Source organism: Xiphophorus hellerii, chromosome 11 (assembly GCF_003331165.1).
Source record: "Xiphophorus hellerii strain 12219 chromosome 11, Xiphophorus_hellerii-4.1, whole genome shotgun sequence".
NCBI classification, from domain to species: Eukaryota; Metazoa; Chordata; class Actinopteri; order Cyprinodontiformes; family Poeciliidae; genus Xiphophorus; species Xiphophorus hellerii.
The window spans coordinates 11,923,793-11,951,050 of NC_045682.1; the positions used below are offsets into that span (position 1 = coordinate 11,923,793).

Genomic DNA, 27,258 nt, shown 5'->3' on the forward strand with positions numbered 1-27,258 from the left:
GAACATTTTGTTGGCATGGAAAAGGGGGCATAGTGGTAAAATGGGCGTCTCATCTGCAGAGGCTTTGCCACTTTGAGGCCTTCGCTACATGTCATACCCTCCTCCCTTTGCCAATTTCCTGTGTGATTACTGTCAGTAAAAGTGACCAGACACACACACCAAAAAAATCTTTAAAGAAAGATAACATTTTACTGACAGTAAGTCAGGGTGGAGCCAAATGGCAGTGGATTTGCTTTGAGGAGAAAAATGCATGTTTTCACTTGTGTTTCAGCAAAAGTTTCCAATACACCAGCAAAACTCACAAGATTTGCTGCTAATCCCTTTTTAGAAACAAACAATAGAGAAGTCTGAACACGTACTAAATATAGCAACAAAGCGGTTGGTGCAGCATTCTGAGGATTACAATATGTGGAGACAAAGACAGTCAGTGCACTGCAGCAACCAGTACAGTCCCAGCTAGTATCAGTTTCTAAATATTTTTGCTTCATTAATATAAAGCTGCTCTTGAACAAGGAGACTGAAAGCACACAAGCTTTATAAGAACAACATTACTGTGAAGACCACAGCTTTAAGTATGTGAGTTTATTGTCCGGACTTGATTTGAGGAAATAATCTTGCTGCATATAGATGCTTCCTCTGTGGAGGATGAAAAGCAATGCCGTCTGCAGAGGCATGCCAGAGGAGAGCTTGGCTGAATAGCTTGTGCTGAAATATAGGTGGGAAAGAGCAGCCAAGCCCTGTAAATCCTCACCGTCCCTGATGCTGAAAGACTTGACAGAGTGGGAGAGAGGACACTGTCAAATTCCCTGCAGGGAAATTGTCTGCACTGTAGGCTTAGTTTCTGCCGGCTATACTTATTATCTCTCCCACCAGATAAAGATGTGTTTGACGTAGTGTTCAGCAGTAGACCCAGGCTACACAATGAAACCCTTACACAGGCACCATTACAATCGAACAGAGAGCAATAAAACACCCAAAGCTATTTGTGGAAAGCATGGGGGGAGTTTTATGTTCTCTCTTAGATATAACATGTTCACCGAGTTACACTTTAACCTCTTATTGTGTAAAAGTCACCATATCTATGGATTGTTGCAGGGAAATCACAATAGAAAGCAAATTATTTCTATTAGTACTGTGTAAATGTTGGTGCACAGTGACTTAATCTTTGATCTCTGCTGCAACAATGATTGGCAGTGCAATATGTAATGATATAAATAACACACATTGATGGTTGAAAGTTGCATATTTTCTGTGCAAGTAACCCTGAGTCACTTTCACAAATAGACTTGGCTGACTAAATTAAAAAGTATCCTTTAGAAGAAGCAATCCCACAAAAAGACGATTCAAAGCTTCACCTATGTAATAACATTCACAAAAGGCACTTGAGCACCAGGTGAGAACCAGTGTTGTATAAAGTACTGAAATCTCAGAGTCAAGTAAAAGTACAAGTACCTCTCCAAAATATGACTTTGGTAAAAGTCGAAGTCACTGACTGAAATGTTACTTGAGTTAAAGTCTTAAAGTATCTGAAACTTCTTGTACTTAAGTATGGAAATTACTGTAAAAATGGATGTACTCAAGTAATGTAATGAAAAGTACAAGTAAAAAGTAAAACAAAGCAAATGCAGTTTGAATGACATTTTTTATATTTTGGTAAACTTGTCAAATACACTTAAAATAATGTACACAACCAAGTGCAGGCAAAATTAAACCTGCTAATAGATATACCTGCAGGCATCATTTAGTTAAGAATATTAGGTGCTTTACCTATAGCACAAGGTTAACTTAACCTGCTTTACAACTGAACCAGCTTCTTAGTAAACCCTCCAGGACAGAAAATACAAAGTTTTTGTAAGCCTTAAGTTTTCCCTTCAAGTAAGGTCAGTGCTGAAAATGAGAAAAATAAATAGTACAGAAAATGCGGCCAACATGAAGAAAAAGAGCTGTTACGATTACTCTACTTCACAAATCAGTGAATCAGTCAATCCTACAGTCAGTAGGTGGTGCACACAACTGGTCATTATGCAAAAGAAAAAAAGAATTGGGAGGGAAATGCAGCTTATTGGCATCTGTAAACCTGGTTTTGAACTTGCATGCCTTTCCTATATTCGTTAAATTTAGTCTAAATTGCTATCGCTATGGCTTCTGTCCCCCCTTGAACAGAGGAGTCTAGGTAGCCTGCTACAGTCAACATTAGGCCTAAGCTAAATACACCACGCGTGGAACTGAAACAATGCCAAACAAAGTTCATTTATACAGGTAACGTTATGCTCAAGATTTCACAATAGTGCCTAGTGACCAAGCTATAGTTACTGAAACAGGAGGATTATAACCATTTCATAAGAAGTTACCTCGATGTGTTTCTTCAAGTTGGACGGGGAGTTTTTGTAAGATAGAATTTCCACATCTTCGGGCAGGAATAACATAAACTGCATGCGCTACGACGAATCTGTAACACCCACGAAAGAGAGTATTGTGTTTAAATAAGGCCATGGGCTCTCATCACCAGCTGGTGGTTCCCCTGGAGCCGTGTCCGACGTAGTTGCAGTCGTTGTGGTCTCCGTCTCCAGCTCCATGTGGCTGCTGCTGATTGCGAGACTTGCTTTGTGTTTAATGGGAGAAGCGAAACAGGTGTATCCTATTGGTGGTGATGAACCAGCCCAGGCAAGTAGGATACGGACTTTGTTCGGTAGCCTGCTTGCTACTTGCTAATCAGTAGGTGGGATCAAAACACTTGCGTTTCTCTCTCTCGCTTTTTTGTAACGAGTAACTAAACCACACATTGAAAATGTATCGGAGTAAAAGTACGCAATAAAGTTCGGAAATATAGTGAAGTAAAAGTGAAAGTCATCAAAAATTTTCATACTCGAGGAAAGTATGAAGTACTCCAAAATATACTTAAGTAAAGTAGTGAAGTATTTTTACTTCGTTACTATACAACACTGGTGAGAACCATTGCCCACACTAGCAGACACATTTACTCTCAATTAATGTGGCAGGTTGTGTCTCTTTCCACGAGACGCTCTGCCTTCTGATGATCAGTTTACGGTGAGCAGGCTTTGGTGGCATCAGTACCCGCTGATTGCGAGGGCAATTTAAAACATCGCATAAATATAACAAGGTGACGTTAAACTCTGGCAGGATTAGTGAGACAATGTCTGGTGGTCTGTGTAACATGTTGAAGAAGAATTTATCTCATTTTAGGCTTCAGGGCTTTGCTGTTACCTTGTGAAGATCTGAGCTCCAACATTACGATGCACTTAGATGTCTTAAGAAGTTCATGTTTGCTTGTTTTGAAGCAGTTTAAGAAAAGATCAATCTTCCTTGTATTCCTTAGTTACAATTCATAGTCAAAGAAAACCTGGATGACTGGACCTATGCACATTATGAATTTATAAATAATCTGTTTGAATATCTAAAGCACATTTTTCCTACTGGGTTTTTCAAACAGAATGGCTACTTTAGTTATTAGGGACCACAGTTAGTTGTTTATACAGGTCATTATTATATACTTTTTATGTTTCAGACCCATAGATGAGCACATGCATCATAAAACATAGTTCAGTGTGTTCAATAAGTATTTCTTTCCTTACTCAGTGTTTTAAATAATGTGAAGGCTTGCAGACAATTTGATTTTGTACTGTATATCTACATTAGCTGTAAAAAATGTGCACAGCCTTGTTGAAAAGCCAGATCTGTGTTCTTGCAACTTTAATGCACATTTTGTTTGAAAAATACATTTTTACAAATATTTGATATATTTATTTGTTTCCTGCCAGCATTTGTCACTCCTACTAAATTAAGCTATATAGCTACTCTCATCTCATCACAAAAAATTGGCACAGAAAACATTTTGATTAAAACATGTTATAGATATACAGTCTCTCGGTGCATAGCTGAAGGATTGTTGCTGGCAGGCAGTTTATCTTAAGAGCTGGGAAATGAATTGAGTGTGGCTGTTTTGTTGTTTGTGCGTGTCGCAGCTGTCAGGTCTGTGAAGGTCAGCAGGCTGGTTTCATACTGCTCTTTGCTGTTGTAAGCACTTTAGATACACTGTCTTCTCCATGTTAATCAGTTTGGTAAAGCACAGGATGTGCTTTCCAACGAACAAATGCCTCACTGTGTGTTTCCATCTTTCAGGATTACCTTGACGACGGAACGCGTCCTCGACAGAAACATGAATGAACAATAATGTAGCAGAGTTAGAGGTTTCTGGAGCTGCTTTTTAATATGCAAGCCTGTGCTTTCTTATTCAACTTGGCATATTGTGGTTCGATTTTGTTACACCTTTCAGAAAAGCTTCTGGAGGATCTAAGATCAGGGATGCTGCAGTGATTTTATGAATAGTGTCTGTCTTACAAACGTATTGAGGTTGTTTAGATAATGTTACGTTAAAACCCCAAGATCTTGTGGAATAGCAGAGGAATCTGCGATTAGTAGAGCTTTTTTGGCAGGTGCCTCTCCAGTAGTTCTTCAAAATTGAGCAAAGTTTTTAAATGTAAATTAATAAGAAAGACATGTTATAGCATTGTAAATGTTCTTAGGCGATATCAGCTGAAAATGTCCACAAAATAATGACTCTAACTGTGGATTGTTTTATCTACTTTAATTATTAGGTCAGACACCACATGCTCTGTGTCCTTATCTTCAATAGGTGTGGGTTTGAGTGGATGTAATTATCCCTTTTTGAAAGTTAAATTTGTCTAAGACATGAATAAAAATTCACAAGCTGTCTTTATTTTTCAAGGTTGTGTTGGTTTTCAGAAAAAAAAACATGTTTAGAAGGATAGAAGTGTAAAGATGGCTGACCTGTGTCATAAACCAGACTCGGTAAACCAATGTTTGTTTACACAAGAGTAAACCAACTCCTGTGTGTTTGGAGGAATATGATACCTAGTCACCAAATTGTTAGGGAGGGATGAAGAAGAAAGTTGGTTTTGAAAGAAATTTATGAGAACTTCTACGTAGGAGACGAGAAAAGTGAAACATGGCGGTGGCAGCATCATACTGTTGGAATTACGTTCTTCAGAAAACCATGAAGAGCAAGGCTGCTGAAGTCTTGAGACAGGGTTGAAGGTTGAGAAGATTATTAGTCTTTTGGCAGGATAACAGCTTAAAATATACAACCAGATATACAACAGGAAGCTTATTCATTAGGTATAATTGCGATACTATTTTAAGACCTGTTTTCTACAGACACTATCCATCCAGTCTGATGACTTGTAGATATTTTGAAAACAAAAAAATGGGCAAAATGTTCACTTTCTATATGTAACTGAGGAAATATAGGGAGGCTGAACTCACATTAACTCCACGTCTTTTTTAGTGGTGAAACATTGTGAAAACCGTATATCATTTCCCTCCGACTTCTCACTCTTTATCCTTTCTCACACTTTTCTCTCGAGTGCTCATTGAAAGAAGCTAAGAAGGCATATCATTGTAAAGACAAGCACCCTCACACCTCAAACAAGCTTAAGAAAAAAGCTTCGCCTGTAAGGCTGAAACAAAACAATGCCCCAAATCCCTATCCGCTCATTGATTCTCTATGTATTGTTCTTGATTAATAACTATTATAAACCTTGATAATTGGTCCATCCATTAATTTTGCACTAATGATATTGACTGTTACGTTGCAGCTAGTGAAAAAAAAAGGCAACCAGGAGGGACAGCCATTGTCCTCACAGAGGATAATTGGGCTAACGGTGTGACTTGACACCATCATTTTACCAACGCGGCTGTGTCCTCTTCATCCTTGGAGCATGCTGGATCATCGCCCATCTTCTGTCACTGCGGCTGCGTATTATAATTTAACTCGGTGCTTTTAAAAGATCCGCTGGACAGCGGGCGGACATCTTTGTCCTCAGTATTCATGAAATCACCATTTACAGCAGCAGTATGTACAAGCTGTAATTTAATTAGGCCAGTAGCTGCTGCAACACAAAGCAAACACCAAGAAGCTCAGTCTGAACAAACATTTCAGATAGCCAGGTTTATTTCTGTGTCTGTAATGGATGGTGTAACGACAAGTGGTTGTGGAGTTGTACTTTTGGTCTTTTAGCAGAGTGAGAACTGTATTGTGATGACTAAGAACTGTAATGGCCATCACTCTTAGCTGTTTTTGCAGCTTTCAGCGTCATATTAGAGCTTCTCTTATGACTTTGTGTCATTAAAGCTTGTTTTCTTCCCCTCTGCCTCCAGGGAAACACTCCTCCAGTGGTGGTGAACACTGACACACTTGATGGCTCGCCATATGTAAGGATAAAGTCTAATACTCTCTTTATAATTTTTTTCTGTGTCATGCTCTCTAGCTGTCCTCATAACTGATTGGTGTTATATGTATTGTACAATGTCTTAACCCTTAATGCAACAAAGTTATTGCTGAGTATTTCACTCTGTGTGACCATTTTTGGTGGAAACAGTGAGTTCCTACAGAAATTTCAGGTCAAAAAAAACCATTTTCAATCCTTTTAGTAAACTTTTTATGGATAGATGGATGAATGGACGGAAGGACAGGAGTTAAGAGTCGACTTTATTATCAGTTGTCGGAAAAGAAGATGAGACTTTCCACGATACTGTTGGTTTTACAAAGTTGCAGCACTCAGAAAAGTTTTTTCTAGGTCAGAACCTAAAAACAGCTGTTATGAAAGTTTCCTGTTACCTCTGGGATTGTTTTAAATTACAGCAGGAAGGTTGGTATTTTTAGTTAAGTTGTTCATTCAGAAGTGAGATCAGCCTAACAGAGAAGTGCTGCCTTATCAGTCACAAACACTTGATCACATTCCTTCACGATGATCCGACTTGCCATCATGGATTGTGTGTTATTGAAATATATTGTGCATCTGGAATCATAAAGGAAGGTAAAAATCGCTTAAATATGATGGTTTCTCCTGACAGGTAAATGGGACAGAAGGAGAAATTGAGTATGAGGAAATCACATTGGAAAGAGTGAGTTTGGGAATTTCAAATCTCAAATCTTTGTTCTCAGATTTTTGTTTTATAATTTCTCACAAGAATCTAAAACCAGATTTTTGAGATAGAAGTGTTACGTTTGTGTTTTCCCTCTGCAGGGCAATTCGGGCCTGGGCTTCAGCATAGCAGGGGGCACAGACAACCCTCACGTCGGGGACGACCCCAGTATCTTCATCACCAAAATTATACCCGGAGGAGCCGCTGCTCAGGATGGACGGCTCAGGTAGAATATTCCTTCAAACGAGAGCAGAACTCAGAAATCAAACCGGGATGCGTGGATGCTCCTGCAGCTAGAAGGCATAAAAAAAAACTCTCATACAATTTGATACAATTTGACAAAATATGAGAAAACTACTGGCAGCAAATCTTAGATGTAAATATTGTGCTTTTACCAAATGGGCTGTGGCAAATTAAATGTGTAATTAAAATGAAGGCATTAAAGGGTAACAGGAGGTTATTACAGTCAAGTACAATAAAGTTTTTATTTTCCCCTTATACACAATAAAAGCGTTGTCTTCCTCTTAAAGACAATGGAACAGAGTTTCCCCCTCAGAATAAGTACATGCGCTTATAGATTGTTTTGCTGATTATGCTGCAATAGACAAAATATGCACAGACATCTTCCTATTTCCAACTGACCTAAAAATGTCTGTCTGAAGTGACTGAGGCAGGAAAGCCTTTTATTAGTCTTTGCAGTTCGACACCAGCAAACACAAGTAAATGCACAGTAATAAAAGTGAAAACATTTCTCAAAGACTACTGCAGTACTTGTTGGAAAATGCAGCTTTATTTACCAATACCAAATTACTTATGCATAAACTCTGAGCGAAAGCAAAAAATAAATAAAAATGTGACCGCTTTTATAAAAAACAGTCACACAGCGTCAACAGGGATTGGTTTATTTCTGAAATAGGGACAGCTTTCTCTGGTTCAAACTCCCACATCCAATACCATATGTAGAGTGTTGCAAACTCCTACAAACCATCGTTTATGTTTTGGATCGTTATCATGTCAAAATACCCAATGGGTCACTGTCATCAATTAACTTTGTATTTAAAATGTGGTATTTCCAAAGAGTTTTGGATGTACATGGTTTCTAGAGCCTTAGGAAGGGAAAAAGACCCGCAGCATCACTGATCTAACATTGTGCTACACACTTGGTGCTTTCTGGAGCTGTTTGAGAACATTTTATCCAGCCGGCTGGGTCACGGTTGGATGAATGTTTAAGAGCCAGGTGCTTCCAGTTTTACATTTCATAGTAAAACCTTCATGTAATCAGTCAAGGACAGCATGATGATTTCCTGGAGATCAATGCTTTTCTGTGGTTAAAACTTCACCTTCACCTCTTCACCTTTTCAAAATTCTGCAAGCTATCATTTAAATTGCATAGTTTAGCTAATTGTTTTATTTCAGACCCAATGATGATGCATTTTCAGTTGAGCTGTGCAGTCTGCCGTACTTTAATACCAGGTATTTTAAAGAGTTGAAAATGCTATCTGCTCTAACATAGCCTCTGAACAACTATTGAACAACTCATTCTGTGTTTTCACATTTCCCACCCACAGTCTATCTCTGCACCTCTCTCTCTCTCTCTTTCTCTCCGTTTTCTTAGCGTGAACGACTGCATCCTCTTTGTGAATGATGTTGATGTGAGGGAGGTGACACACAGCCAAGCTGTAGAGGCCCTGAAGGAGGCAGGTGCTATTGTCCGCCTCTATGTTCTCCGCAGAAAACCAGCAGCAGAAAAAATCACCGAAATCAAACTAATCAAAGGGCCTAAAGGTAAGCGACTACAGCGTGTAAACCGTCAGCCCTCTTGAGCGAGCTCTCAGATGCAGTGCACCCAGCGTAAGCTCTGCCCTCAGGATTTTACAAAATCTGCTGTGTGTTAACCCACACTTTCTGCTCCCCTCGTATCTCTCCTTTTTCTCAGGATTAGGTTTCAGCATCGCCGGAGGGGTGGGAAACCAGCACATACCGGGAGATAACAGCATCTACGTCACCAAGATCATCGAAGGCGGGGCGGCTCATAAAGACGGCCGCCTGCAGATCGGGGACAAAATCTTAGCGGTCGGTCACTCAAAAAAAAAATTTAAAATGTGCCAGCGCGCCCACACACAAACACCACATGTCACAGACTGTCTAAGACCCACATCTTCTGAACACATGGATGCATATTCACACATTTACACACTCACATATTGTGTGCTGAAGCAGTAACGACCCAGAGCCAAGATAATTACAGCTGTGATTTTTACTGCCAGACAATACTTTCATTGCCATCTTAATATCTGTGTAGGATTGAGAACTGTAAATATTTATTTGTATTGCAGCTAACATGATTCTCAAACAGCATTACTGCCATCTGCTGGACACGACAGAAAGTCACACCAGAAACTCCAAAATGATTCTCAGTTCAAAGGCTTCAATTTTAAACACTTTTTTTTTTTTCTCTGAGAGTTTTTCATCACTAATATGCATGTCCAGATCAAATTTTTTAAAGTAGTACTCACGAAGCAGTTACCTTAAAACTGCTTCTGCCTACATGTTTGTTCAACTAGTGACACCTTTAGCTGGTTTAAATCATAGTGACAGAGATACTGATGCACAGAAGGAATGTCATAGGTGAATGATGGAAGAAGAAAATGAGATAATGTGTTTTTTGTTTAACATAAGTCAATATAAGCAATAAAATGACAGATTCTATGTTTAACTAATGCATTGTAGTTCTAAAAAATACACCTTACTTTGTCTAGTGTTGTGTTTTGAACGAGTGAGAAATATACAGCAGTGACGTGCGGTCACTGCTGTATATTTCAGTGTATTTTGTCTATTGCAGCATAATCAGCAAAACAATCGAGCCTCACCTGCCATTATGGAAAAATAATATATAATAATAAAATAATTCATATTGCTATTTTTACTCTGTGGTTTGTACTATAAAGTACCTATTTTTCATTTAGCTTAACCAATTCTGATTATTTTTTTCTTCAAAATCGCTGAATTTTTGCATTTTCTCATTCAAATGCTCGGTAGCGAAGCCGGTGAGGCAGCAGCGAGCCGAGCCTCACCTGGGATTGATCAACCTCTCGCTCACTGCACTGGCTGCCATTCTATGGGAGCACGTTATTTACATTGTACATGTTTTGATTACGGTTTCTGGATGCTTTGTTTGTCTCCTTTCACTGTTAACGTCATTGTTTGTTGCTGTCCTTTCATGTAAATGGATGCTGACAATGTTATGAACCAATTTCCCTACGATAACAAACATATCCATCTATCTTGTGCATAAGCACCTTTCCTCATACAATCCACTGTGACATTAACTAAAACAACCAGAAAAGGTACAAAGGTTTTTGGGTTTGTTACATCTCTTTACGTCTCTATCAGGAAGTTACTTTTACCAGGAATACTTTATATGTTCTGTTGTCACTGTGTTTGTCATGCCAGGAAAGTCTCTACTTTCTACTTCAGTTTTCCATGAAAACAATCAACATCTTTCCCATATCGCTCTGCGTAAACAGAAGTATGTTGTACAACTGCAGCCACAATGAAACATGTGATCCTGCACAGAAAAGGAAAAAAAAAAACATTTACGCTGGACACTATGTAGTTGTATGAAATAAATACACACTTGAGGCTCAGATTTGGCCATATTAATACATCAAGAGAGATTTCTGCTGCAGATGAGATACTTGTTTCTAACATTTTAACCAAACAACAAACTTTGAACTATCTTATTAAGAGTTCTTGTATTTATTTTTTTATCTTAATGTAATCCTGCTCATGTTTACCTGCATTTCGTTACAAATCCAGGTGAACAACGTGTGTCTGGAGGATGTGATGCATGAGGACGCGGTGGGAGCTTTGAAGAACACAGCTGAGGTGGTGTACCTCAGGGTTGCCAAGCCAAACAACCTCTTTCTGACAAACTCCTACAACCCACCAGACCTCACCAGCAGTAAGCACTTCTTCACGTTGTTGTTTGTCCACTGGGAAACTGGATCTATGAGAGAAAACGTGAACCCTAAAATACCTTCTTGGATTTCTATTAAAAGCGTAGTAATCTGTTCAAGTTCTTCCACCTGAAATGCAAACACAAGAAACCAGTTGAGGTGGAAGCTCATTCCACCTTTTGATGAATATGCACTGTTATTTTTTTTTTTTTAAAAAGGCGCAAATCTTTATTTCTGTGTTTAAGTTTGACACATAAAGATGATTTCTCTGGAGAAAATGCATTTGGACATTGAGAAATATGTTAATGCTGCATTTGTATCAGTTTATACAAGCAGTATTCATTTAGTGGAAAAGGGAAACTATTCAAACCAATTTGGCAATATGTGGAAAAGTGTGTGCTTCGTAAACATTCTACTTTTACTGACAAATGATCTCTTCCATCACTATGGAGAAATGTAGGCCCACTCTTCTTCAAAGAATAGTTTTAATTTTAAGACAGTGACATAAGATTTAAGTTGGATTTAAGTGTATTTTGGATTTAACTAGGCCACTCCAGAGCCTGCTTTTCAGTTTTTTTGAGCTGTTCAGCTGAATCACTGACCTCCTCCGTAACCAAGGTGTACTTCATAAAATTATGGCTGCATGTTCTTCAAGATCTTCCGTTAGAAAGCAAAGTTAATGGTTCCTTCAGCTGTAAATATTCGCATTACCACCACGTTTAACTGTTGATATAATGTTCCTTTTCCTGAAACGCTGTTAGTGTGAGGCCAGATGTTACAGGGCACATACTTTCTAAAAGTTAACACTTTTATCTCATCAATCCACAGAATATTTTTCTTACAGGAATCACCTGGAAGGTTTTTTTTTTTTGTTTTTTGGAACATGTAAGACAAGTCTTTGTGCTTTATTATATCAACAGTAGTTTTGCGCTTTAAACTCTCCCCTTGATGCTATTTTTGTTCAGTGTCTTTCTTATATTTGGTTCGTGAACACTGACCCTGACTCAAGTGAGAGATCCAGATCTTAAGATGTTGTTCTTCGTACTTTTGTGGCATCTTGAAGTAATTTTGATAGGCTGGCTGCCCTGAGAAGCTTAGCTAAAGTTCGAAATCTCCTATGTGAATAAAGGCCTCCACTTTGCTGGACTCCCAAAGCTTCAGTAATGGTTTTGTAAGCCTTCCCTGACTGATGGATTTCCATGACTCTGTTTATCATCATCTCACCATGTTTTGGGTTTCCAGATCTTTCAGTCTACTTTATGTTGTTAGACAGGGTCACTGATTCCTCAACTCTTCAGGTCTGGTTGTGGTTTTTGAAGTTGAGCTGTGGTTTAATAAGGGAGACGGTTACTTTTCCACAAACCCAAGGTTGTCTGATGTTACAATTTGTTTGATGTTCTGAAAAATGTAGGTGAAAGAAAAAAAGCAATACTAGATGAAATATGTAATGGACAAATACTTATGTCACAGCATGTAGCTTCTCACTTTCAAATGTCATTTGTGAGGCTGAACGTTTACATTTATAAATTTTATTTCCATTTTAGTGGGGGTATTCCGCTAGGTCAAGAGTGTTAGCATAATGCTAAAGCTATTTCCTGTAACTTTTCTTTTACTGGCGCAAACTGCAGAGGAAACAAGTTGTTTACTAAAATCTTGAGTGCACTTCATTTCTAAGTTACATTAAACAGTTTGTGATTTACAATTCAGACTTATTCAGGTAGGTACAGCGTGACAGAAAAAAACTTATCATATTTTATGTCCAGGACTGCTCTACTATATAATCCCTCTTTTGGTTTCTCGTGTGTTTTTCCAGCATATTCCCATATGGATACTGAACTTAGCCACCCCAACTATCTTGGATCAGATTACCCACAAGCCCTCACCCCCACCTCGCCGAGCCGCTTTTCTCCTGTGCTGCACGGCCTGATGGGAGATGACGACATACCCAGGTGATTTTTGAAGCACCACGTTGTATTACTAATCCACAACTTTTACCAGTAGAGTTTGTATAACCAATTAAATGAATTCTGGTTGCAGGGAGCCTCGCAGAGTCTTGATTCACCGAGGCTCCACGGGTCTGGGCTTCAACATTGTAGGGGGAGAGGATGGAGAGGGCATATTTATCTCCTTCATCCTGGCAGGAGGACCAGCCGACCTCAGCGGGGAGCTTCACAAGGGCGATCAGATCCTTAGTGTAATGGCATCTTCTGTCACCAGAAATTTGAAACGCATATGCCTACCAGATGGGGCTGTAAACATTCTCCCTGTGTGTACATTTCTTAGGTTAACGGCGTGGATTTGCGCATGGCCACGCATGAGCAGGCTGCCGCTGCTCTGAAGAACGCTGGCCAGACCGTAACCATCATCGCTCAGTACAGGCCCGAAGGTAAAACCGCTGCACACGTTTTCACTCCACTTTCCATATAATTTGCATAGACTGCCTAACTGATTACTCAAGCAGTAACACTTGCAGCTTTTAGCATAAAAGTGGCTACATCGAGGACATCTGAGAATGTGTTTGGGGGGATGATTAAATTTTTTATGAGGTTTCATTAGATTAGTGTCATCCATTGGAGAGATGAGTTTGATTTCGGTTTGCTACCTCTGGCGGAGTGTGTTAATTTGTTTACTGTGGCAGCCACAGTATATCCTAAAGTGATAGCAGCGACACCAAAACATTTTGTAGGACTAAAACTCACTGATCAAATCACAGGGAGAATCAAAATTATAGCGTGTTATAAGATGCAATTATCTCTAAGCCACTTTTACAAGGTACATACTGTAGTTTTTACAACTTTTCCTTTTCCATTTTATTGTAACGATATTCATTTCCATTTCTGAAGTTAAGAAATATTCTTTTGCTTGTCTTTTTTTTAGAAGCGAAACAGCACTGGCAAATTGTCTCCTAACCCACAATGACAATCCCAGTCTTCCTGCAGTTTGCTGCTCTTCTGTTTTTCTGTGGTGAAAAATGTCAATTAGGAAAATATATATTAAAATTTGTGTAGTATCCAGATAGTTTTTGCTCTGGTTCTGACCAGCATTTTTACTCAAATGTTTACAACAAAGGTTGTGTAAAGCAAAAACGACAGTAAATCAAAATCTAAAGGATTTCTACACAATGCCTTAGATGGTGTGGGTTTAATTTCACAGCTGAAATGTAGTCAAAACATTGCCTCAGGGACTAATCTGTCCTGCAACTGAAACTTTATTTTCATCTTTGATCAATTTTCTCACAACAACTCTAGAAAGTCGCACCAGTAGAGCTATCAGCTATAACTGTATTCGAATATTTAAGGTTTCTTGGCTGTAAAATCAGGTGATTTTCACTCATTAAAGTGACAGTTATAAATAGCTGAACATTAAATACATTTATTTTTTCTCTTTTAGAGTACAGCCGTTTTGAAGCTAAAATCCATGACTTGCGGGAACAGCTGATGAACAGCAGCATGGGCTCTGGGACTACAACACTAAGGAGTAACCCAAAGAGGGGCTTCTACATCAGGTACTGAAGGAGATCTCACAAACTGCTGAGAGAATAAAAGGTCTATGTATTTTTATTTTTACATGGATCTTGATGACATTATGAATAACATAACGTTTAAGCAGTTAGAAATGAGGTTGCTTGCATTCTAGCATCAACTAAATTATTACTTATTACTTAAAGTAATTGTTACTCAGGATTGAAGATTCACTTAACGTGGTCACAGTTAAGTGAATCTTTAAATTGTCTGTATAAAAATGGAAAATGAAAGAAAACCTCACTAACTGGCTAACAATACAAATCGTGAGTTGATTAGTCTTAAGTAAAATTATGCTACATGGCAGTTTTTTATAAGCTAATAATGCTGTATAACAATGTTCTTTCCTTCAGAAGAGTCATAGCTGTGACTTTAGTCACAATCCTCCTTAAAGTGGACATTTTGATCAAACTGTGGTCAAATTGAAGTTGAGAAGCTCCGTATTAAGTGCTTGCTTTGAACTCTTACATCACTCAGGGCTCTTTTTGACTACGACAAGACGGCGGACTGTGGTTTCCTCAGTCAAGCCCTGGGCTTCAAGTTTGGGGACGTTCTGCATGTGTTGGACTGCGGTGATGAAGAATGGTGGCAGGCCCGGAAGGTCAGCCCGCAGAATGAGGCTGAGGAGGTTGGCTTCATCCCCAGCAAACACAGGTCAGGGAACGAACTCGCCTTGGGATCCAGCAGCTGCTAAGAACTGTGTGTAAGCAATGTTGTGTTTGGCAAAAGGCCGTCAGTAGAATCTGTCATTTCAACAGGGTGGAAAGAAAAGAGTGGTCTCGTGTTAACACCAAAGAGAGGGTAAGTTCACTCACTACACTTTAAATCTGAATTTTTCATACATGTTGTAATCTTTTTGTTCTCTGTATTGCAGGACCACGGTCGAGACAGTGTGGGCACTCAAGGTGATTAGCATATAGATGTGCTTTAGCTTGATTGTTCAGATTAGTTAGTCTTGAATCCATCTGCATGGGTTTGTTGACATGAACTCAATATCTTTGTTTATAGATGAAAAATTACTGAGTTTCATCATTCAGAAAAATAAAGGTCTCCCTCAGCCTCCAATGAGCAGGATTTAGGGAAAATATTTGAATGTCTTCTAAATTAAAACAGCAGCGCTCGTCACAGATAAATACATGCTCAAATTTAGAGACACACATGGAGAAACAAAGCCAGAACTCATTTTGAAATAATGAAAAGAACTGCGGCTGATTGCTGCTGTGTTCTGTCACCAGGGAGAGATAAAACCCCACACAGTTATGAGACAGTTACTCAAGTGGAAGGTAAGACCTCACAAAGGCGTGTTTTGAGCTCGCTATCCAAGTCTTTAATGTGACATTTCATTTTTGTTTTTATTTCTCTTTTGTGATTGAAGCCTCTCTGTTTGCTCTCTCTCTCTCTCTCTCCCTCTCCTTGTAAGTACATTACGCAAGGCCGATCATCATTCTGGGTCCGGTGAAGGACAGGATAAATGACGACCTGTTGTCTGAGTTCCCTGATAAGTTTGGATCCTGTGTCCCTCGTGAGTAATTTTGCTGTCGCGCTCGGAGACTGATCTGCTCCGTGCTTCCTGTTCAGCGTCGCTGGTTGTCGGATGACGTGTGAATAAAAGCAATTGTTTTGATTCTGAGATTCATAACAGGATGTTCGTGTGCATTCATTTGTCTCTGCTTGTCCTTCATTTGACAGACACAACGCGGCCTAAGAGGGATTACGAGGTGGACGGGCGAGACTATCATTTTGTGTCCTCCAGGGAACAGATGGAAAAGGACATCCAGAGCCACCGGTTCATTGAAGCCGGGCAATACAACAGTCATCTGTACGGCACCAGCGTGCAGAGCGTCCGCGAGGTGGCCGAGCAAGTGAGCAGCCATCTTTTCCTCTCTGCAAAAACAAAACAAACAAAAAATTCATAACCATCTTATAATACAAATGGTTTCTATATAAATTAACATGTTTTAAATTAGACACGTTTAGTCATCTAAAATCTTAGAATATACTTTATTGATCCCCAATTGCTTATTTGTTTTCAAGCTACTCCATCTATGGTGTTAAATATCAATAATACAAATATAACCATAAGAGATAAAGTTTATAAAATATATATATATACGTAAGAGTGATGCAAGTCATTCAATATGACTGAATATAAATAAATAAATAAATAAAAAACATGTACATGCAAATATAATTTTCTAACACCCTTGTCCCTAGTGGGGTCGGGAGGGGTGCTGGTCGAGAGGCGGGGTCACCCTGGACAGGTCGCCAGTCTGTCGCAGGGCAACACAGAGACATACAGGACAAACAACCATGCACACACACACACTCACACCTAGGGAGAATTTAGAGAAACCAATTAACCTAACAGTCATGTTTTTGGACTGTGGGAGGAAGCCGGAGTACCCGGAGAGAACCCACGCATGCACAGGGAGAACATGCAAACTCCAAGCAGAAAGACCCCGGGCCGGGAATCGAACCCAGGACCTTCTTGCTGCAAGGCAACAGTGCTACCAACTGCACCACTGTGCAGCCCTACATACCAATATGTTAATCTAAAAATAATCTATAAATGAGTGCAGAGAAAATAATACAATGACAATAATAATAACTATTATTATTATTATTATTATTATTATTATTATACAATAAGAATCCAATAATACAAAACATCTACCTGCCTTGCATAAGTATTCATACCTCTTGTTCCTTTTTTACATTTTGTTACTTTAATCACAAACTTTTAAAATATTTTCATTAGGGTTTTATGTGCTGGACCAAGTCATGCACAAAGTGACAGGAAAACGATACTCAAAGATTCAAGGAATTTCTTTATTCCAGCTTTTCGTCATACCAGCTTTTCTTGTTTGTGATGCAAAATTTGGACCCAGGTCCCAGATAAATAAATAAATAAATAATGCAGTAATTCATGCACATAAATCCAATCCAATCCATAAATCTATCCACAAATGCACTTGAAAATCAATGTATACAGGCACTGCAACTGTTTTGCAAAGAACGGTCAAAATCTTCAGCCTGTAGTTCAGCAGAGCTAAAACTTCATCAAAATGTGATTCTATAAAATATGCAAAACCCCAAAACTCTCCTTTTAAAAAACACATATTTCTCTCCTCTGTACATCCGTGAATTGAGTTAAGTTGTTCTATCAAATATGCAATGCGCTGTGTTTGGAACATGACATCCTTACTGCACAAGAAAAATACGTAACTAATTACACTTGGCCTCCAGTCTCTTATCGTCCAGCCAGTTAGCAGCTTAATCAAAACTAAACTTGCTGTTTTCTTTTCATAACCCAAAACAATTCATGTCAATGTTTGTTTTTTTTTTCTTTTTGCCCGAGCAGCAGGGAAAACACTGCATCCTGGATGTTTCAGCTAACGCTGTGCGTAGACTACAAGCTGCTCAACTTCATCCCATTGCAATCTTTGTCCGGCCCAAGTCACTGGAGAATGTTTTGTACGTATTTTAAGAGAGATTCCTTTAGCAATTATTGTTGCAGCAGAAAACGGTGTGTGATAAAGTTTCTGAATATATCATCACCAGAGAAATCAACACTCGACTGACAGAGGAGCAGGCCAGGAAAGCAATGGACCGAGCCCTCAAACTAGAACAGGACTTCATCGAGTGCTTCTCAGGTAAAAGGAGACACATGTTGGATGAAAATACCTTTTGTCTCAGTTTATTAACCTAAGTTCCTCCATGTTCTCCCCGTGCTCCCGGGTGTTCTCGCCAAGTGCTCCGTCTTTTTCCCACGATCCAAAGATACAATTTTTATTTTAATTGGTTCTCTAAATTGCCCTTAGGTGTGAGTGTGTGCACGGTTGTTTGTCCTAGGATAAAATGGTGATCTATCCTCACCTAATAAATGGATGGATGGATGGGCTAATAAAACATTCTCTTATCCATTTTTAATCAGTTTTTCCTAATTTTTTCCTCACAGTTTAAATGCCAACACATTGCAATGGCCACTTACTCTGCCTTCACAATGACAAGCTGCTTCTGTTTAACTGAGTGAGTTAAATGCTTTGAGCCCTCCTGGTGCCTTTTGGGAGGCCTCAGAGCGTTTTAACATTTCACAGACACATTTAGGGCAAATCTCCCCAGTAGTCGGAGCGCGGATGCCAGGTTTCTTCTCAAATCTGGTGCCGACCATGATTTACAACCAATCACAAAGAGTGAGAATCATTTTCCGGATGTTTGTTTTAGGTAAAATACGATGCGTTCCACAGCATCTTGTGCGTTAAATCTCTTCATGTATATATATTTTTTTCCAACATTTTCTTACCTCCTCTTTGCTTTCCGGTGGCAGCCGTCGTGGAAGGGGAGAGCTTTGAAGAGGTTTATCACAAAGTAAAGACAGTGATCGAGGAGCAATCAGGGCCTTACATCTGGATCCCCACTCGGGAGAGGCTGTGATGCTGCAACCGACCTGAACTGCCCTCGCCTCCCGACCCTCACAGCCACAGACCGCCGCCGCCGCCATTCACCCTTCACAGCCGAGCCAGCCTCGCCTGCCTTCCCGTCCGTCCTCCAGCGAAGTCCGTGCTTAGGCGATCGCCGCTTAACGACACAGAGAGACTAATGCCTGCGAAGAGCGGGAAAGCACGGGAATCGACACCGCGAGGCAAGTAAGGATACCAAAAAGGAGACTTTTTCTAAGAAAAATAACAAAACAACAACAAGGTGAACAAGCTGATGTGTAGTTCAACTGAAAGAGATCGGGAGAAAAGATTTTAGTATAATTTTACTTTACCATTTAGGATCAGTTGGTATTTAGTATTAAAATGAACGCTGGATTTAAACAATGGATTTAAATTGGCCAAAATTAACTTGCGTTCAACAAAGATCCGGTTTAATGTTTCGGCCATTGAAAATCCACACACAGACGGCCACTGTAGGCAGACTTTAACTGCATTTTGACCCTGTATGTGAGCTGCGGTCCATGTTCTGTGGATCTCAAAAGCGTATAGATGTGTCTGAGTAGACTTTGGAATAAAGCAGAGGGTAGACCTCACTTCTACGTGACGGTGATCCCTGGGATGGAGATGCTAACAAAAGAGCCTTTTAGCATCTCTTTTTTTTTAAACAACCTCCTAGTATCTTTGGAGAGTACTTCAGATCCTAGCGAGGCCCGCTCCCTTGACCAGGAGTCTTTTCTCAGCACTTTTTGTCAGCCTCTTCCTGGTTCTTGGTGCACACTTGAAACAACATCTCTGTAACCAAGGCAAACATTTCTTCTGTTGCCCATTTTAAATATTGTGAGGCAGATTTTAGAGGCGTTGCAGTTAATTTTGTTTAAAAGCTCATTAAGCTGAAGCATGCATCTTCACTGATGGAGTTATCAGAGAAAAACAGAGGAAAGAAAAAAATCTCAGAAAATAATAGGAAAAACAAAGAACGGCTAAAAGGTGCAGTGTCTTGCAAAAATATTTGAACTTTCTCACGTTTTGTCATGTTCAAACCACATGAACAACCTTTTATGATTTGTGATAGGTGAACAGAATATTGTCCATAATTGTTAAGTGGACGAATAAGGATTTATGTTTTCCAAAGTTATTTTACACATATAAATTTGAAAAATCTCATTGTGCATTTGCATTCAACCCCTATGAGTCAATTCTTGGTAGAAACTCTTTAAAAATACAAAAGCTAAAATGGCTTTATCTAGTCTGGAAGAGTCCAAAGCGCTTTACGCATCTATTCACACAGTGATGGGGGGGAAAGCGACTACATTTTACTCTGTTTTGCTCATTCGAACTGGACGGACACTGTGTGTCACGATCATCTTTGAAGCTTTGCCAGAGATTTCTTATTGGGTTTAGTTCTCGCCTTTGACTGGGACATTCAGGCACATTATTATTCTTTGATCGCAACCGTTCCATTGCAGCTCCGGCTATATGTTTAAAGTCTTTTCTCGGAGATGAATCTCTCCCCCCAGTGGATTGTTCCCAGGATAATCCTGCGCTTATCTCCATTTATCCATCAGATTTGGCCAGCTTTTGTGTCCTTTGCTGAAGAAAAACATCCCCACAATATGATGCTGCCGCCACTCTGTGACTATGTGTGGACGGTGTTCTCAGTCTGATGTGTAGCTTCAGAAAGTTATTTCAGCTTTTCTATCTAAGAATTCTTATCACTTCTTAATAGGGGTCTAAATTTAAATATGCACCGCTGTTTTCAGATTTTTATTAATTGAATATTTTTGAAATAATATATCCCTTTCTTCCCACTTCACAAATATGCCCCACTTTCCGCTGGTCTATACTGGTAATACTCCAACATTTGAAGTTTTGAGGTTGTTGAATGACAAAACGTGGTAAAGCTCGAGATAAATAGATCCTTTTGCAAGGCGCTGTATGTTCTTCTTCTCTGCCTCTTTATTGCAAAGGAGGGTTTTAGCATGTCATATAAAAGAAGAGGAGTAAAGAGACGAGAGGCTGGCCTTGAGCGGAAACTGATAATCCGACACGGTTTGGCTTCTTATGCACACACGCCCCCGCACGCAAAACACACATACAACCTCGCATCCCATCCAGCGACCCTCACACACACACACGCGGAGTTGGACCCTCAGCTGTGTGAACCTGGCGCACCCCTCTGCAGCTGTTCTGACCTGCTAGTCAGAATCCAGGATGAATGTTATCTCTCCAGGCACAAACAGCAGAGCTCTCGGCTTCACCTTGCTGGTCACTCTTCCAGGAGATCCCCTTTCAACGCGCAGACATGCGCACTGTTTCCAGTGGCCGCGGTATAAGCCATTGCGTGTGTGTCTGCATCCGTAAGCATCTCTGCACAGCTGTGCGTGTGTGGAAACTCCTCTGTGTGTGTGTGAGGAGGAATAGGTCTTCTTTTATTCTCTCCTTTCCACTTTTCTCTGCTTCTTTCTCCCTCTCGAGTCCACACAAATTAACTATAAGTCATGTTTAAAGACTATAAAAAAAAAAGAAATGGCCTCTATATATAAATATATATATAAATATATATCTTTTTTATGACAATTTCTAACAGGACTAAGTCTGTAAAGAATAATCAACATTTCCAAATAATATTTCATTGATTTCTTTGGGTAAAACAGTATTTTGGTTGTTGGGTTTACCCCCATATTCTCATTTTATTGTTGTTAAGCAAAAAGCTACACAGATAGAAAAAAAATGAACCATTTAAAGCTGATGTAAAGCAAACCTGACATAAATATGAAAGGGTAATATTTGAGGGGGGGGGGGAAAGTAAAAAAAACAAACAAAAAAGAACTAATTGAAAAACATGTGCAATGCAGCTGTGTGTCTCTGTGTGACTGAATGTGTGTATTTGTTGCAGGAAAGCGTCCGTTATGTATAAAATATAGATAATGCTATAAGAGGAATCCAGCCTATGGTGGTCATGATGTATAATACATAAATGAGTGGCGTGAGCTTGTGGGTGCGTGCGTGAGAGGGTGAGACACACACGTGAAGATGTAGTGCAATACTGCTATGATGTTATGCAATGAAGACGGTTTTATGTGTAAGATTAACAAGAGTATCTATGAAGTTTGCACTGATGGCTATTAAACGTTGGAAATGTCAGCAGGACAGAAACAGCGACTGAAGGAGAAACGAGACGAGACGGAGAGTTTTAAGAGCATGTGTTTGTATTATATGTTCTGAATTATAAGAGTGAATATGGAAGTATTGATGGAAATAACCATTCATATTTATTGTTTTTGTTTACCTGCTTCTCTCAGCACAAAGTGGATCTGCTTTTTAATGAATGGCAGTTTTTTGGGGTTTTGGTTTACAGGTGCATGTAAATAAATCTGGAAAAAAACAAAAGGATTATAATCAAAAGTCACTTTACTTCTGTAACCAACATGGGAAATTCATATGTGGGTTCGCTGCACACAGTGATATATTTCAAACTTTTATTTCTATTAGTCTTATGATTATGGCTTGCAAAAGATTTGACTGTTACAAACCAATTAATTTATTAATCAATGAAGAAGAAGAAGAAAAAGCTGCTTGTTCACAGAGTACAGGCAAAATAATGGAAAGTTTGGTGGAAGAAACACATGATGACAGTGAACAGAGTCAGTTTTTACAGTGCCACCGCACAGTGACCAGTCCAGGAGACGAGCTGCAGATGCTACATTCCTTGTGCTAAGCCTATCCTGCACTGGAAACAATGTCAGTGTCTGAATATTTGCTTTTGATGCAGATTTTATTTTTTTTGCCCAGTATGTTAAATGTATTAGTATAAAAAAAGAAATCAGGTTTATAAATTTGAATCCTGTAGACAATCTGTGAGCTTCCATGCAGCAGCGTATTGATACGACACAGTTTCATGCAAAAGAAGCCTGAATCAAGTATTCAGTGCATGTATTATTGCACTGTATTCAGTGCAATAGGCCTGTCAACGATGACAAATTATGCTGGACAATAAATTGTTCCAGAAGTCATTGCGATAAATGATAATATTGTTGTTTTGAGACCATTTTTAAGTAATATAATAGCAAAAATGATAATGCAGGAACACATTCTCAAAGATTAGTAAACTTTAAATTCTACTGGACATTTAACACTGGAGCTGGAAGACATGCTAAATATCCTAAATAAATAAATAAAACAACAAATAAAATGAATTTTGAAGTCTTTGTAAACAAAATTGTCCTAGTTGAGACCAAAGCACCAAACTGAAGACTTTTATCATCCAGTTTTTCGTGTGACTAATTGATTTATTGATTATTGTGACAGGCCTATACAGTACATGGAGTTACTTTTCAATATGTTATCATTCCTGGACATAAAATGTTCTTTTATTAGTTTTATGTAATAGCTTAACTATAACTCTGGGAAATTGGATTTTGCATATTTGTTAGCTGTAAGCCATAGTCATCAGAATTAATGAAAAAAAAAAGAGAAAAAAATCAATGTGTTCAGAAGCCACCTATTTAATGAGGTTCACTTTTTTAAATTGAATTTCTGAAAAGAAAAAAAAAAACAACTTTTCGATGATATTCTGGTTTATTAAGATGCATCTGTTTTATTTATTAAGAACTGTCACTAAAGCTCCATATCGAGTCTGTATATTTTTGTATTTTTCTTTCTTTCTTTTTTTTTTTCCAGCCTCCCCCGCCCCACATTGAGAAAGCTCTTGGGTCTTGGATGCAAAACGCTGTAAATACAAATAATGTTAGGTTTTTTTCGCGTGGCTCTCGGCGATCACTATCCTAAACGAGACCAAGTACGAGAACCCTCCATGGGAGCCACGGGCCCAGTTTAACTGCATTTACACACTCTGGGTGGGAAAAAAACACACATATTTACACACACACACAATCTCAGCATGTCTACACATGCATTTACATTTACTACACTGACAGAAGTGACGACTCACACTCATTGATTGAATAATATGTTTTCAGTTTCTTTCTTTGAGGGTTTTAATGTAATCTTAATATCTCTCTCTCTCAGCCATCCGTATCATAGTGTGATATTCCTTATAAAGTATATGAATTTTTACAGAAAAGACTGATTACAAAGTTACAACTGATGCAGAAGAATATATTCAATAATGACATTATGAAGCAAAATAAAATGTTCCAGTTCAGTGAAGCGCTTGTTGTAAATTAGCTATAAAATAATAAAAATGGATTTAAAAATGCTTTCTGAACACTTGGACTCGGATGCCTTCTTGTTTTTCTGGTTTGTTTAAAATGGTCCCTTGGAGTTCCACAGGTGGAGATTAGCAGGAAATCCAGAGGGGGGCGCTCATCCTCTACGTTTAGCCTCTTATACAAGCACCACTCGCTGCATCTGCACAGACTTGCTTTGTGTGTTTTTTTTTTTTTTTGCTTTTCTAGGATGATGGCTTCCCTACCACCCCAACCTCTTTCCCCTCATTGGGGAAAAAAAACATGTTTTTTTTTCTCAGGGAAGCATATATTCATGAACATCCCTCGATCTGATCACATGTTCTGCTGTAGGGCATCAATGTCTGGATATTTGAGAACGTTCAGACACTCAAGATTGTGCATGCATGATCCTGCAGCCAAAATCAATCATTCAGCTGAAAAAGAAGAGAGGAGAAGAACCAACTCTTTGTTACCGACTCATAATGCCACTGAACTTTTCTTAGTTTCTAAGAAAGACTTTGAAGCACTTAGCAGATAATACTTACTTAGTTTTAAATAATTCACGTTGCTTCCATCGTCAGTCAGTTTCACTCAAAGGTCAACAGTCATTCAGGTTTTTTAATGAGGCATTTAGACAGATTGTTTTTTCACCGGGAAGTGGTGACGACACCGAAAACCTTGCAGAGATTTTTAAGATAAGAATCGGTTGCACAATTCAGAATTTAATATGTTCCCTGATCTCTGGATAAAAATCCTTTAGCTTGTTGAAGAATAATCATCATATTTCTGGAGCCGTTAACAAGCTTCTGGCGAAATCCTGGCTGTGACCGCTCTCCTTTGCAGAATTGGCAGACTTGATTTAAATTGGTTGGTTGGCTGGCACAGATGATCTTGAGCAAACTCCCTACATTTTTTAATTAGGTTTAGGTCAGAGCCATTCAGGAAACTTAATTTTATTCAGGTTTATCCGTTCCAAGCCCAGTTTTGACGTGAGTCAGTGTGTTTATGCGCTGGAAGATTTCGCAACTTCTGACAACAATAAGCAGAATGTCTGGATGAGTCGAGGTAAGGAAAGAAGTGGAGCAACTTTGAAGCAAGGTGGTGGAAGCATGTTGCTTTTAACTTTATGTCGTTTCTCTGATTTTCTCAATTAAACTTTACAATTTCTGACCAGACAAGTTAACAAATGCTTCAAGAAGCACAAGGGCTAATCTCCTAATGGATGTTTTTCAGAAGGTCAAAAGAGGCCTTTTGATTCTGTAGCGATTCAAGAAATTAAATTCAAACTTGTGCGCCAATCTTTCCCAAAACTAGTTCAACCGTCTGACAAGGGCTGATGATGAGGGCATGTAAACATCCGACTAGAGCTGCTGGTTCAGAGTTGAAATACAATTTTTATGGATGTAAACAATCAATATGTGCAAATTCTGTGTGGAGACGGAGCTGCTTCACTCATCCATCTCTGTGAGTTTTCTCCCTGCTGCATTATACCATCCGACAGTGACACAGAGAGTGAGAGAGGAAGAGTGGGAAACATCCATCACGGGCCATAAACGGGATCTGAAGCTTCAAACTAGTAAAGCTCTCCCGCTATTGGGTTCCTCCCACCCACATGATTTTGTTATCCCCCAATCAGTCATTATGTCTCCGTCCGTGTACCAGGTCTACCCACAGGCTGGCAGAGGAATGTGCAGTTGGACTCTTGAGGAAGACAGATGCTTCACAGATGGATTATTGGAAAAATGGCCAAAGCAATATCCTTGCTTCAAAATTAGAATGAGAAAATTCCTCTTTAATTATTAAATGGTGTGTGATTTAAAAACCTTGAAACGTTTTTCACTGCACACATGCTCAAACACTCGGGGGTTTTGTTTCAGTGCCACTTCGTGCTAAAGAGGAATTATCAGTAAACACTCATGAAATAATTCAATTATGCATGTGATTAGCTTCAGATTTCACTTCAAGAGAGAAGAAATAAGGTGACAGAGTGAGATTAATTGTCAAACAGTTGAGTCTTACAAGTCTAGATGGCATCCAAGTGATTTTCTTTTTGAACTGCAGCTGATTCTGTACACAATCACAGCCTTTTTTCAGAATATCGTTTCCCCAACATTAGACTCTAGGTACGTTGCAAAAGAATTCATGTTACTTAAAGCTTTCGCATTTTGCAAGAAGTTTTTTTATTCAAATTTTTTAAAAAAAATGTCAACACAAAATAGTACATAAAAGTAAAGCAGAAAAATAAAAAACTATGTGGTTTTCTAAAAAAAAAAAAAAAAAAATCAGCCTGTGGTTGTATTTAGTAGTCAATATTTTAAATCTCTTCTTTTCCTGCAGTTCTGTCTAAAGACTAACACTTTTGTCTATTTTCCTTTGCAAAACAGCTCAATGTCACTCATGTTGGACATAAAACTCGTGCAAATTATCACGTGTAAGCTTTACCACACATTTCTGAATTGATTTTGATCTGGACTTTGACTAGACCTTTCTAAAACATGCATATTTTTCCCTCCTGCTGTATGTTTTGTGTCACTGTCCTGCTTTAAGGTTTTGCAGCGATTATAAGGATTTTTCCAGGATCACCTTGTATTTGTCCATTTTCCGTTAAACTAGTTTCTCTGTCTCTGCTAGACAAAAAACTCCCCACAGCATGATGCTGACTCCACCGTACTTCACCATATGGATGGTGTGTTCAGGCTGATGAGCAGCATTCATTTCCCAGCACCAGTAATGTTTCGCTTTAGGGCCAAAAACTTTAAAGGTTTGGATCTTCTTTTTTTCTGATGCATGACTAATAACAACTTTCCTTCAACAATAGTTTTATTTCCATCAGTCTATGTATTAAATGTGATTTGTGGTGTGCCTGACAAATAGTTGTAATGCCGTAGGATTCTGCCACCTGAGCTGTGGATCGCTGCAGCTCTTCAAGAGTTACCAACGTCCTGGCATGTTTCCAATTGTGTAATCCTCTCTGAATTCATAAGATGATGAAACAGTGATCAGACAGGTGTTGAGAGCTTTGGATGTTGTTTTCTAACTTAAACCTGCTTTAAACTTCTCCACAGCTTTGTCTCTGACTTGTCTGCTGTTGTTCTTTGTCGTAATGAGGCTGTTTGTTCACTGTCGTTCTCCAACAAACATTTGAAGCCTTCACCAAACAATCGAATTTATACTAAGACTAAAT

General features: G+C 39.0%; 1 protein-coding gene across 3 annotated transcripts in view; it reads left to right on the plus strand.

Moving 5' to 3' along the window:
- dlg4a (discs, large homolog 4a (Drosophila)) overlaps positions 1 to 21,690 on the plus strand; it is an 86,775-nt gene extending 65,085 nt beyond the window's left edge. For all 3 annotated transcript variants that reach the window (XM_032576911.1, XM_032576910.1, XM_032576909.1), the window contains exons 4-22: positions 6,199 to 6,252; positions 6,895 to 6,945; positions 7,068 to 7,192; positions 8,582 to 8,751; positions 8,903 to 9,039; positions 10,786 to 10,930; positions 12,739 to 12,874; positions 12,963 to 13,119; positions 13,209 to 13,311; positions 14,316 to 14,430; positions 14,924 to 15,100; positions 15,205 to 15,247; positions 15,321 to 15,351; positions 15,682 to 15,729; positions 15,867 to 15,968; positions 16,136 to 16,308; positions 17,808 to 17,920; positions 18,008 to 18,099; positions 18,774 to 21,690. In XM_032576911.1, the coding sequence (XP_032432802.1) occupies positions 6,199 to 6,252; positions 6,895 to 6,945; positions 7,068 to 7,192; positions 8,582 to 8,751; positions 8,903 to 9,039; positions 10,786 to 10,930; positions 12,739 to 12,874; positions 12,963 to 13,119; positions 13,209 to 13,311; positions 14,316 to 14,430; positions 14,924 to 15,100; positions 15,205 to 15,247; positions 15,321 to 15,351; positions 15,682 to 15,729; positions 15,867 to 15,968; positions 16,136 to 16,308; positions 17,808 to 17,920; positions 18,008 to 18,099; positions 18,774 to 18,880 (2,079 nt within the window). In that variant the 3' untranslated portion in view covers positions 18,881 to 21,690. The remainder of the gene's footprint in view (positions 1 to 6,198; positions 6,253 to 6,894; positions 6,946 to 7,067; positions 7,193 to 8,581; positions 8,752 to 8,902; positions 9,040 to 10,785; positions 10,931 to 12,738; positions 12,875 to 12,962; positions 13,120 to 13,208; positions 13,312 to 14,315; positions 14,431 to 14,923; positions 15,101 to 15,204; positions 15,248 to 15,320; positions 15,352 to 15,681; positions 15,730 to 15,866; positions 15,969 to 16,135; positions 16,309 to 17,807; positions 17,921 to 18,007; positions 18,100 to 18,773) is intronic.
- The last annotated feature ends 5,568 nt before the right edge of the window (positions 21,691 to 27,258 follow it).